Source organism: Phocoena sinus, chromosome 4 (assembly GCF_008692025.1).
Source record: "Phocoena sinus isolate mPhoSin1 chromosome 4, mPhoSin1.pri, whole genome shotgun sequence".
In the NCBI taxonomy this organism is placed as follows: domain Eukaryota; kingdom Metazoa; phylum Chordata; class Mammalia; order Artiodactyla; family Phocoenidae; genus Phocoena; species Phocoena sinus.
The window spans coordinates 74,390,156-74,402,805 of record NC_045766.1 but is presented as its reverse complement, the minus strand read 5'-3'; the positions used below and the strand labels follow the sequence as shown (position 1 = coordinate 74,402,805).

The window sequence follows — 12,650 nt, the reverse complement described above, 5'->3', positions numbered from 1 at the left end:
ACAAACGAGGGATTCCTATTCCCAGATAACTGTTGACTCAGATACGAGAACAGAGGGGACTTAAGGGCCCTGCAGGGAGGGACAGCTGAAATGGGTTTTGTGCTTTGGGGCACAGGACTCTGGCTGGGGAGGGCACTGGAAGGAAACTGTTGTCAATAATCATGTGCAAGAAGGGACTGTGTGTGGAAGCCACAGCTTGACCCTTAGCACCTGGGAACAGGGCAGGGAGGCCAGAGGGGTGGTCTTCACGGTTTCTAGCCTAAACTTTTTCTTTAAGTAAAAGCTCAGAGGCTCCAAAGACACCTGCTTACCTAGGGCCACCCCGCGTAACCCCCTGGGTACCGCACAGAGCCCCGTGTGATGAGCCCTGGTCCGGAGTATTGGACTGGCTTGTGTGGCGTCCCCTGAGTGAGTACTCAGCCATTTCAATCCCCACTGGGGCACCATCCACTTCAGGAAGGAACGTGCACGTCGTAAAGAGTGTCAGGCAAACACAAAATCTTTTGGTTTTAATCTTTACTTTCAATCCCAAAAAATCTCTTTCCTTTTTGTTACAAAAGTACTAAACAAACACAGACAGGGGAAGAAAGTTGACATCTGCAAACTATGTGCCTTCAACAGGCGTCTCAGTAATCCCATCACCAACACCCACGTGCAAGGCAGAGACACCAGGTAGGTAATTCTCAGGAATCGGAACTATACCATAGATGCACGGTCACTTTATTTCATTTAAAAAAGATCAACAGGGGCGAAGCCAGACTGTGTGGGTTTTACTCACTCTGACACTCCCAAGAGCCTTCTCATCTGGCCAGCCTGGAGGCCCAGCCCTCCCGGAAGGGAGACGCGGCCCGCATCTCAGCAGTTCATTGGGACGACAAGCTGGAGGTGCTGAGGAAAGCCTAAAGCACTGTCGCCGGGCTTGGAGGGGTGGCCAGGTGGCACGGCCGGGCACCTTCCTGTGTGGGCTCCTCGCCCAGGCTCACCGGAAGGTCTCTGCGCTTGGCCGTGCAGGGAACCGTGCTCAAGCCGAGCAGCTGTCCAAAGCGTGTCCGTCTCCGGCTTGACCGCTTGCCCCTCCAGCCCTCTGAGGGGAAGGAGCCATCAGTCCACTGTGCCATTGTAGGATTTGTTGAACTTGTTGAAGGTGAAATCCACGGTGTGTGTGGAGATGGGCTTTCTGTACAGAGGGTTTGAAGCCTAGAGAACACAGGAGGTAAGAGGACGTGTGTTAGTTCATTCGTTCATTCACGCACACACAGGGTTGGAGGCCCTTCTAGGGTCAGTCACCCAGGAAGGCAGTGGGCCCCGCCCTCGGGTGAAGGCAACAGCCTTTTGCTGCAAGACTGGCTCCTCTAAGCCGGCCTGGGACGGTCCCGCCCCTCCCTGAGCTTTCTCTCTCCATCTCTGAAACAAGCGGCCGTGTCTGTTAGATGGTCTCTGAAGTCCCTTGCAGGTTTAACACACTCACTGGGGATTCAGGGGGTGCTCCCGCTTGCTCAGTCCTTCAGGAACGTGCAGTCTGCTTGGGGAGATAAGACACACACGGACACTGCGATAGACTGTGAGCACGTGGGACCCTCTCCTGGACCGCTGGACACAGCCTCCCTGCCGAGGCTGTGGCGAGTGCCTCTGCCGGTGAGCCTCCCGACCGGGGCCTGCTGCGGGGCTCCGTGCAGGGCATCCAGAACTGGGCACACACCACCTCTCAGGTTTCGCCTCTTCGTGTTTTTTGTTTTGTTTTGTTCTTTTTAACTTTTTGGCTGCACGGCGCAGCATGTGGGATCTTAGTTCCCCGACCAGGGATCGAACCCGAGCCCCCTGCAGTGGAAGCGCAGAGTCTTAACCGCCGCACCACCGGGAAAGTCCTCGCTTCTTTGTTCTGAATCCCGAAGACGTTAGTGGGCCTCTGCTTGAACTCAGCTGGACCGCTAAGCTTGACATTTTTCCTACTTCCAACTTCCCACTGGCTTACCATTTCATAGCGGGCCCTGGATCGCTCACTCTGGAACTTTGCAAACTCTCTCCGGTCGTGGATGGTGACAAGCAGCTTCCAGATGGCCAGGAGCGCAAGCCCAATCAGGATGATGCTGCCGACCACAGCCAGGAGGATGGTCATGGCATTGGGGGCAGTTCCACACTCTGGAGGGGACCAGGGCATGATGAGCAAAGCTACCGCCATCACCGTGCCCCTACCCCCCGACCTTAGGCCCGTCAGCTCTCCCCAAAGGCCTTCCCTGGATTCTCTGAGATCCCCACACTGCTTTTGAGAGACCTGGGTGGCAGGCAGGTTTCTCCAATGCACATAAAGTGGAAGATTCAAAGAGAACTGGTCACTGTTCCAAGGCCACACAGTAAGTCAATGGCAAAGTCTAGGAGAACCTTGGTGGCTGTTCCACTTTCTCCCACATGCTGTGTGTACGGCTGCATCTCCCCAGCTTGAAGCACCCACGCCCCAGCCCGGCCCCACCTCCCGTGCAGGACGCTGGACCAGGTCTCAGCTTTCCCGTAAATAGTTTCAGGAGTAGACTGGGCGGCAGGAGGTTTCATGAAGCTGCTTCCACAAGGGCTGGGCTGGGGGCCAGCCAACACTTGTAAGCCCTTAGTGTGGAGCCTTTGGAGCAAATGTGCTTATTTTCAAAGAACCGCAAAGACAGCGCTTGGAAACAGAGCCTCATCCTTACAGGCGTGCATCCTGGGCTAGGACCACAATCCTTCCCTCTGCCTCTGGCCTAGGGAAGGCACATTATGTGGTCTAGCCCCATTTGGAAAAACAGTTTGCAATGTTTTGAAAGGAAGAGAGCAGATCTTTTTCTGCACCGCCCATCTCTGCCCCGGCAACCTCCACCAGAGAAGAATGAAAGGGGTCATACTAGAAACCCTCATTACCCCAAGGAAAAGGGCCACTGGTCCCCGGGCCCAGAGCGTGGGGCAGAATTGCCCCTGTTAGATGAGAGCGTGCCGTCCTCAGGGGCCCAGGGAGCGAGGCATGGCACCTGCAGGAATGTCAACCCAGCGCTCCATCTGCCCTTCTAGGACTCCACTCCGGGAAGCAGCAGCCCGGCTAGGGCTGTGTGTACCCAGATGCTTCCTGACGCCCAGCCTTGATGGTCCAGACCTGCCCTGCACGCTCGCACCACCATTAGCCATGTAGGCTAAGTGTGTTCTGTGCTTACTGTCACCCCTGTGTCCCCTCCTTCAAGATGAGACACTCCCCCAGGGCAGGGCACTATCCTCCTATAACTCCCATTCCCCCAAGTCATGCCCCCCCCAAGCTCCGCCCCCGTGATGGGTCCCCATATATACAACCATCTTTCTTCTAAACTCTAGCAGTCAGGTAGAGGCGACCTTAGATCTTGATCTTTATATGGGACTGTATCGCTCCTCTCTCTGGAGTTTGGAAAGGATGGTGAGGAGAGAACGGGTGATGCATCAGAAACCGAGCCCCCAGGGGGAGCAGACGGAAGTGGCCCTCACCCACCTGGCTCCCTGAGGACTGTCAAGTTGGACTTCCCACCGGGGAGCTCTGCATACGTGAACATCATCACACAATCCTTGGCAGTTTTGTAGAAACAAAGCACAGCCTCCTGGTCATCTTTCACTGGAAGAAAACCAAGCAGAAATGTCCTGAGTGTGTCTCTGAGTGATGCAGAGCGGCTAAGGGACGGGTGAGGAGCCAGGACCCCACAAAGGAGAAAAGGGGGTGCAGAGAGGCTTAAAGGGAAGGCTGGACCTTAAAAATGAATTTCTCACATCAAGAACGCAGGCCCAGCGCTAAGTTAGGCTGCGCTGGGGACGTGAATTCCCTTCCACGCGAGGGAGGCCTCCGCAGGCTCACTGGGGTGAAAGGAGAGGGGGCACTACTGCTGGGGCGGGACTGGGCAACGGAACTGGGTAAAGAAAAGGGCCATTCTGCTGTCTGCGGAGGCCTGAGAGTTCAGGCTTGAGTCTACCTGGCTGAGAGCTGGCTGCAGAGGCCAGGAGGCGGCGGCGCTTGCCTGAGATGAGAAACCAAAAAGACCCACGCGGCAAGGAGGGTGGGTGGATGAGAGACTGCACCTCCCACCCACGGTGCGCACCGCTGGCCTCGCTCCTCATAGTAAGAAGCCCCCTTCCTCAAGCTGCCTCAGTACCTGCCATCCCCACGCGGCTGTTACCTGAGGGGAAGGTATCGCCAACCCCACTCCCCCCAGCTCCGCCCCACCAAGCACCATCTGCATTCCAAGCCTCCCCCGGGACGGGGTTAGACTGATTTCCAGGGTGGAAAGGAAGCGGGGAAGGGCGTGAAGCAAGAGAGAGGCGGGTGGTAAGGGAATGACCCACTGGTCCTGAGTGACAACTGTGGGCTATTTTGTGACATGAAATGCTTTCTAGCTCTGCCCTTTGTGACCCTGTTGCTCGAAGGAGTCTCCACCTAGAACCAGACAATTCTGAGTGGTTATCAGACGCGGAGGCCTGGGCTTTTGCTCTCGGCCCCCAATCCTAAGCCTGGTCTGGGTGAGTGTGGGCGAGCATGGGTATTAGAAAGCCTGGGGGAAGGAAGGAAAAGGATAACTGGTGAATACGACAGAATCTTCTCTGTGAAGCAACTGATTCATGACAAAGGGGCAGAGTGAGAGGCAGCTGTGTGTGAATAGCTGCACTTGCTCCAGAGCGAGTAAGTAGTCAGTGGGCTGGGGGAGGCATCGCCATCTTTCTGTGGGTGCCCAGTCAGGGGGCAGCGGCCCCAGGTCTGCAGGCAGAACTTGCTGTGAGCCAGACCTCAGGTCACAAGACAGAAGCAGGGCAGGAAAACGGGCATGAGAGGCCGGATTTGGGGAGGGGGGGGCAGGGGCTCCCTGCTGTGGTACAGCCGTGGCACACAGTAGGTGCTCAATGAATATGTGTTGGCGGAATACATGACTTGGCAGCCTCAGGAGCCATGATTCGGCCAGAGCATCACTCAAGATCAGGGAGGCAGGAAAAAGGAGTGGGGAGACCTGCAGGAATGAGGAAGAGCCAGGGTAGCACTCGATCCCGGGTTCATTCGGACAGAATGTGAGCTCTGCCTCGTCTAATGCGGGCAGAGTATCGCGAGAGCTGCGCTGGGCTGAGGCCAGAGACTGGCTAGCTGGTCACCAAACATGGTTTCCCAGCTTCCTGGGCACAGCTGGACGACACTTCCCGCCATCCTTGCAGTAAACGTGGCTGGATGACTGAGCTCTGGGTGGGGGGGATGTTGTGTGCACCACTTCCAGGCCCCACCCATGTAAACCTCCCCATGATTTTTCCCCATTTGCAGATTCAATGGAGAGAATTCTGAGGACCCGGGGGAGGGTGGAAACACAATCTAGAGGGTACCTGGGCTCCTGAAGGAGCACAGAGAGGCCTTGTCAACCAAGAACATCTTCACTGGACTTCGAGTGAGTGACAAACTGACTTGTATTTTGTTAAGTCATTGAGGTTTGGGGTTTGTTTGTTGTAGCAGCTAACAGTACTTATTCTAACTAATATACCAACTTCTCAGGAAGCCTGGGAGAAGATGTAGGAAGGGACTAGGCTTCAGAGATGGGACAGAAACTTAAGAACAGGAAGGTCTTACACCCTGGAGAGCCCAGAACCTATGACCTAACACAGGTACTCCAAGTCCTCTTGGGGAGCCAGCAAGGACTAGCCAAGGACACTGAGGTTGCTTCCTAACTCAAGGTTAAAACTACCCTCCTGTCTGCCAGGCAGCCCTGAAGATCGTCCCCACGAGGGAGAAAGTCTCTACACGTCTGCCAAGATCCAGAAGGGGCCGGCTGCCCAGGGCCGCTCCCCACACTCACCGATGGTGTCCACCCGTGTGATCACCTCATCCTTGCACAGGTTCTGGCAGGTCTGGTTGTCAACTGAGCTCCCTGAGTGAAGCAGCAAGCACTCAACACAATCTCTTTGGAAAAGAGACAAGAAATGTGGGTGTTAGATGCTGGGTAGTAACTCCACACATGTAACTGAGTGCATGTCCCAAGAGTGCAGGGTCCCAGCCCTCCTGCAAGCCCCTGAAGGCTTTAACTTCTCCCATGTTCAGATGTTTGGCCTCAAGGAACATTTCTTCTCTGTCCTTCTTGCTGCTATCATGCAGGGAAGCCCAAGGGTTCTTGGAGGAACATATGTGGGTTTAGAAGCATGTCTGGTACACATGTCAAGTTGCAGGCTGGAAACCTTTCAAATTCTGATACCAGGAGGCAAATCCATCTGCACTCTGGTGCATCCAATGCCTCACTGAGGAGTCTGCCCCAAACAAGAAGTTTCTGAAGATAAAAAAGTGTTCCTGGCCTCGAGAGGGGTCCTCACCCTCCCATGGCCCCAATTCCCAGGATCCCCACCAGGAGACCATCACCCAGGCAGGGCTCTCAGCACATTAAACTCTCTGGGTGGGCCCACCACTGCCTGGGCCCAACCACACCCATGGAATCCGAACCTCTGGGGCTGGACCTGGGCTCTTGGGGATTCTGAGTAAAGGTGAGGGCTGAGAACCACTGTCCTGGAGACTCTCAGGCCCTGGCCCCCTTCCTGCTCCCACATAGAGCCCACCTGGCAGGGGAGCTAAGCTCTAAGGGTCCGTAAAGCTTGTTGTGGAGGGGAGAGAGGGTCTCTGACCTCTATGGGGGACTGGGGGATGGGGGAGCATAGATGAGATGCTGAGAACTGAACTCCAGGGAGAAGTGGGTTGGAACAAAACAACCAGCTGATGGGGAACGTGCAGAAACTTTCTGAAGTGATGGTGCTCGGTGGCCGGCAAGGATGGTGAGAGACCCCAAAGGAGAGGTTTCCCAGGAAATGGGGTGAGGACTCCAGAGCCAAGTGTGCTGGGAGGGCCACTGCCTCCCTGCCTCTGTGCCCTGGCACCCGAGGGCAGGGGAGCCTCAGCCACATGGGGGGACAGCAGCCCAACCTACCCCACAGGCCTGTGGGGACCAAAGGTGCTGCGTGTCTGGAAATCTCCCTGGCAAAAATATGGAGGGTTGTACCATCACAATGCATTGCCTTTATTAGTATCATTTAAAAATTCCGCAGGATGGAGAGACCAGTTACTATGTTTCCAGGGCAGAAACTGTGGCCTGAAGGGAGCTGGGAGCGTTTCATCAAGTTGCCCTATTTTACAGGTGAAGTAAGTGAGGAATCAGTGACAGCAGGTTCCAGCACCCAGGTACCTGCCTCTCTGTCAGGTCCCTCCCTGAGTCCTTACTCCACTTTCTGAACATCGAGGAGGAATGGGCAAGTGAGTAGACTGTGGAGGGAAAGTAGGTTAAGACTTTCTTACCAGGGTCCTAATATGCTTAAGAATCCAACTATCCTCGGATTGGCCACAAAATCCCACTCTCCTGGTAATGACTTCATGGAAACATTCTGAAGTTAAACAAGTAGGTAAATTTTGCACCTCTCCTGAGGCCAGAGCCCCAGCGGGCAGGCATCTGAGACTTGGCTGGGCGCCAGGAGGGCGTGGCTCCAGCTCCGGTCATTCATGCTGACGCCATTGCCCCTCCTCCACCCGTGGATTAACACACTGCAAAGAAAGGCGGCTGCTTCCGGTCTCCGCTAGGATTCACTGAGCCCTCCATCTGCATGCCCCGTTGTCATGAAACCACAGGGCCGCTTCCAGGGAACATTCCCTAATCACCCATGTGGACAAATCAGTTTAACCTGCGTGCTCCGCATACTGGATTGAATCTTGTGATCTACTGTAGTCACGTATTAAAATGTCTGGCCTTTAAACAAACAAGTTGCTGAGACAGACTTTGCTCAGGGAGACTGTTAATTGAAATCAGCTGAAACTGAATATGAACTCACCCATGGTGAAGAGCGTGTTTGGTTAGTTCTAGAAAGTGGAGATTGACTGCTCTGAAACCCCAGAAGAAAAAGGACATAGGCATTCAAAACCTGTTGGCTCTCAGCAAAGCAGCAAGTAGAAAAACAGCCTGAAGTAAGGCACTATCAAAGGTACTTTGTTTAAAAAAAAAAAAAAAAAAAAAAAAGTGACAAGTAGGCTGTGAAAGAGACTGTGTCAGTGTGGCCCGGAGACAAGTAAAAAGGATGAGTGAGGTTCCCCTACGGCATCTCTTTCCTTGCTCCTTTGGTATTGCTTAATGGGTAACAAATCACCAAGTCTATGTCTTCTTGGAAATGAATGCTTTAAACGTCTAAAGCTAAGGTGGTCTTCCCAAGAGGCCTTTTAACTGACCTAAGCCAACCCTATATTGCCCTGCTGCTCCGGAAGAAGGAAAGAAACAGGCTTGATCTGCCTTTATTGGTTCCATGTGTATTGTCCTAGCTTGGCACCAGCCCCCATCAACCTCATATGCCCCAAGGTCTGGGAGCCCATACTCAAAAGGGTTCTGCTGGTGGGAGAGCTGGGGGTAGGGCACCTCCCTCAGGCATTCGATGTTGATAATGGCCATGATTCCAGGCTCAGAGAGCCACAGCTATTTGGGCTCCAGATCCAGGATCCTAACCTCCTCCTTCCCCTGGGATGTTTCTATTTGGATTTCTGTTGTTTCTCTGCTCTTAGCAGGTCTAAAGCAGATCTGTGTTTCTTCTCGCTTACTCTGCATGGCTTCCCTCTAATTACACAGAATAAAATCTGGCCCTGTCTATCTTGTCTCTCCATCTGCGGCCAGCTTTCAATTACCCACGCCTGGATTATTTGTGGCAAACATCCAACCAGGGGTTCTGCCACCCAGAACGTTTCTGAGTGCAGACTGACCGGCAGCCACGGCTGCTCAGGGAGCATGAACTCGTCTCATGAGGAGCCCGAGCCAGGGGTTTGGAAGGGAAATCTGCCAAAAAAACCTGCACAGTTGCGTTTCCCAGCCAAAGAAAAACAACGTCTGTATTATTATTTGTTTCTGATTATCTGCGCCCTCCCTCCTGGCCCCTTAGGACAAGGATGATGATGGCACAGCTGTTTCTCTAGCAAAATTCAAGAGAAACTGTCACTCTTGCTTTCCCGATGGCATAACTCCCCAATTTAATTCCGCCTCATTCGCACTCTGGCGGAGTGTGAAGGGCAGAGCCGTGGGGAGGTCAACAGGGGACTGTAACCCCATGGCTGGGTCGGTGGAGGCCTGGAACCCGCGCCTGGACAATCTGCATTCAGCAGCAGCGCAGAGGCCCGCTCCATTATCTGTACAAATGGAGCAGAAAATTCCAAAGCCACTGTAGTTTGTTCCTGGCTTGCCTTATCTAGGTCGGGTGCCCTCCTGTCCAGTTTACCTTCTGATGATGTTTTGTTTAAAGCAGCATTTCCCATGTGGGGGGGCCTGTGAAACATTGTTTGGGAGACGTTAATGGGGCAGGAGGTCAAATTCATTTGGAAGGAAGATGCATGCTGAATGTCCTTTTAAAATACTCTGACACACTAAAGGCTCAAGAAGATGCAATTTTGGTACTAAACTCAGTTTAATTTCATTTAACTCAGTAATCCTATAACTTCTAAACTTGTTTAGGAACAGAGTAACAGTTTTTGTTGCTGTTGTTATGTTTTGATTTCGGTTTTTTTTACAAAATCCCCATGCAACCAGTGTTTCAAAGACCCTATTCCAGTTAATGTTAGTAAGAGTTTCGATCCCCAGCAAGTCTGTGGGGGGAAGATGCAGGAGATGGGGGGTGAGAGGCTGGCCAGCCCTGAGGGCTGACGGGCCGGATGACAGGCCTGGTCTGGGGGAGACGCTGGGGTTGGGCAGGGCGGGGCGGGGGGTGAAGGGCTGTGTAGGGGCGGCACTTTACCTCTTGGTGCTGCAAGCATCCAGGCAGGTCGGGCACTTCTCACACGTCTCCCCAAAGGCCCCTGGCTCCGTGCACTGGCACTGCCCACAGACACAGTGCCCGCGGTCACTGCAGATCTGGCCATCCCTGGCCTGGCACGTACTGATGTCTGTCGAGCAGTTACAGTTGTCCCCGATGTAACCTGCGTGGCACTTGCATTCTCCGCAGTGACAGTCGCCATGGCCTAAAGTACACACATGGCACATCAGCGCCTGCCTGCTTACACGGACACACAACCAACCGCCCAGCGCCTGCCGTGTGCCACACACTGGGGATCCAACAGAATGAGACGCCGACTGTGCCCTCGCAGGCCGTCTGGGCAGACAAAGAGGGCCTGGTGCTGACACGGGGTGATAGCAGGGCGCCCGGGCAGTGCGTATGGCCCGGCTGGCCTGAGTGCTGCTCCAAGTCAGTCCAGAACTTGGCCAAGTCGTGCCACAGGCCCAGGACACCAGAGAGCTTCTTCCTGTCTCCCATGTTACGTGATTAATGGCCCCAGAACCTGTGAATGTGACCTCGTATGGCAAAGGAGACTCTGCAATGTGATTAAGTGAAGGATTTTAAGATGGGGGAGATTCTCCCGGATTATCCAGGGGGGCCCTAAGTGCCACCACAAGGGTCCATATGAGAGGAAGGCACGGGGAGATCTGACTACAGAAGGAGGTGGCAACGGACAGGAGTAGCAAGATACTGCGCTGCTACCTCTGAAGATAGAGGAGGAGACCTCGAGGAGCCCGGAATGCAAGAAGCGCAGCCCTGCAAGACGGAAAAGGCGAGGGCCTCAGGCCGAGGAGCGCGGGCAGCCCTGCTGCCACCTCGACTTCAGCCAGAGGAAACGATTTCAGACTCTGACCTCCAGAAAAGAGAACACATCTGAGTTGTTTTCAGTCGCTAAATTTGTGGTACCCTAACACAGCCACGAAGGAAACCAACACAGTTGTTGCCCCTCAGTCTCAGTGAGACGCTGATTCTTGCTCTGGCCTTGGAGCCGCAGGCCAGAGCCGGATGACTCACGAGCAGGTACGGGGGACGGCAGCGGCTAACACCGAACTCGCTACGCACGTGTCAGGCTTTACAGCACGAACTCGATGAATTCTTACAACCATCCCACGCGCACAAGTGATGAAACTGACACACGGAAGGATGAAGCAGCTTGCTGACGGTCAGACTGCTAGCAGCTGCAGAGCCGGGACCCAAACCGGGGAGTGTGGCTCCAGGGCCTACGGTCTGAACTCCAGGATCCGTGGCCTCTCAGGAGAAGAGGACAGAGCAGGCCCTAATCCAGATGAGAACCAGCTGAGGGGCCCCCGCTCCCCCCTTGCAGGAGGAACCCTTTCCACAGCCTGCAAGGGAGGAGGAGCTGGGCATCCCCTCCCGGTTCTGCAGGCATCAAGGGCAGGGGAGCTGCTGGGCTCAGAGGACTGAGTAAGTGTGCGCACCAGGCACGCGCGTGTGCACGCTGGACAGCGAAAAGCACGGACAGCACCAGCCTCCAAGGGGGCCAGGAGCCTGATAGTGGATTCCCTATGTTTTGCTAACAGAGGCAGAAAGCAGTGCTACAGATGGCACTTAATTTTTAAAAACCTTCCTTATACTATCACTGCGGCATATTGTCCTTTCTCATGCCGTTTTGCTAAGGCTAAATCAACAGCACCAAGAATCTGTATTTACTGAGAACCCACTGACATACTAGCAGGAGACCAGGCAGGCAGGGGATGGCATCAGACAGGGGCGCCTTGCATTTTATTCCCGCTCCTGAGTCAGTTATCCTTGTAGTTGGACCTCAGCACCTTCTAAGACCGCCAATGAGTGCGACCCACAATTCATGTCAGGACCTAACTCCAGAGAGCCTCTTCACCCCCACTTCCTTCCTGTCCCCCTCCCCAACCTGTCTGCTCGGTTGAGCCTAGAGTCTGCAGGAGGCAGGGAGGCCATCTGGAGCCGCCAGACCTCCCCTCCCTCCCGCGCATGCGGGGCAGCCTCTCTACAGCCCAGGGATACAGAGCCCCAGCAGATACTTTGCTGGGCGAGAGCACCCTTCCACTTCACAGCCAGTGCCGAGGCATATGGCAGCCCTCTGGGAGAGGTGAGGAAAGCCAGACCCCAGCCAGGAGGAGGCTGTGGAGTACAATTTAACTGCCTGGAAGCTGGCGTGTGATGTGTGGGCCACAGGAGAGAGCTGCACCCCTGCTCACGGGTTACACGGTGTGGGGGGCGGGTAGGGGCATGGGAGGGAAAGGGCAGCAGACAGCACAACTCACCCGAGGGAGGGAGGCCTGCACACCCTTCCTCTGCACCAATCCCTGAACAGCCCTGGCAAGCAGGAAACCACCCCCCACAGGAAGTCTTCCCAAATGAAATGGATCCAAACTGCACAACTCCCTAACTCTCGGCCTCAGGACCACATTGGTCAAGAGGCTGTTTTAAATTGAAATGGTTCACTGTCAGGGTGATTTTCCCCCCAACATTTTATTATGACAATTCCAAACCTGCAGCCAAGTTGAAAGGGCTGTACAGAGAACATCCGTCCACTTACCACCCCCGTTCCACCATCAGTATGCAGCCAGCTGCTTTATCACACATCTACCAATCCCTCCATCCATCCATCAATCCATATTTTTTTAAATGCATTTCAAAGTGAGTTGCAGTTATCAGTGCACCTGAGGAGTGGTTTTTAATACAGCTCTGGTCTCTCCAGTGGCTTGTACATCATGCCATCCCGTCAAGCAAAAATAGAGGAAGTAAGACGCACGGTTGGTGCCATATTTACAAACAGCAAAGACACTACTCAGGCCAGAGAGACTGCTTTACTTGACACGGTGAGTGTTGTTTCCCTTCCTTCTCTGTTTTTGGCAGCAGTATAAAAT

The 12,650-nt window shown here is 54.2% G+C and overlaps 1 protein-coding gene across 2 annotated transcripts in view; it reads right to left on the bottom strand.

Annotated features, from left to right (window-relative positions):
• Window positions 1-499: 499 nt before the first annotated feature.
• The window catches only part of ITGB5 (integrin subunit beta 5), a 112,269-nt gene continuing 100,118 nt past the window's right edge, over window positions 500-12,650 (bottom strand). For both annotated transcript variants that reach the window (XM_032629316.1, XM_032629317.1), the window contains 5 exons: window positions 9,745-9,967; window positions 5,805-5,908; window positions 3,479-3,598; window positions 1,973-2,139; window positions 500-1,197 (listed from right to left, as the gene is read on the bottom strand). In XM_032629316.1, the coding sequence (XP_032485207.1) occupies window positions 1,102-1,197; window positions 1,973-2,139; window positions 3,479-3,598; window positions 5,805-5,908; window positions 9,745-9,967 (710 nt within the window). In that variant the 3' untranslated portion in view covers window positions 500-1,101. The remainder of the gene's footprint in view (window positions 1,198-1,972; window positions 2,140-3,478; window positions 3,599-5,804; window positions 5,909-9,744; window positions 9,968-12,650) is intronic.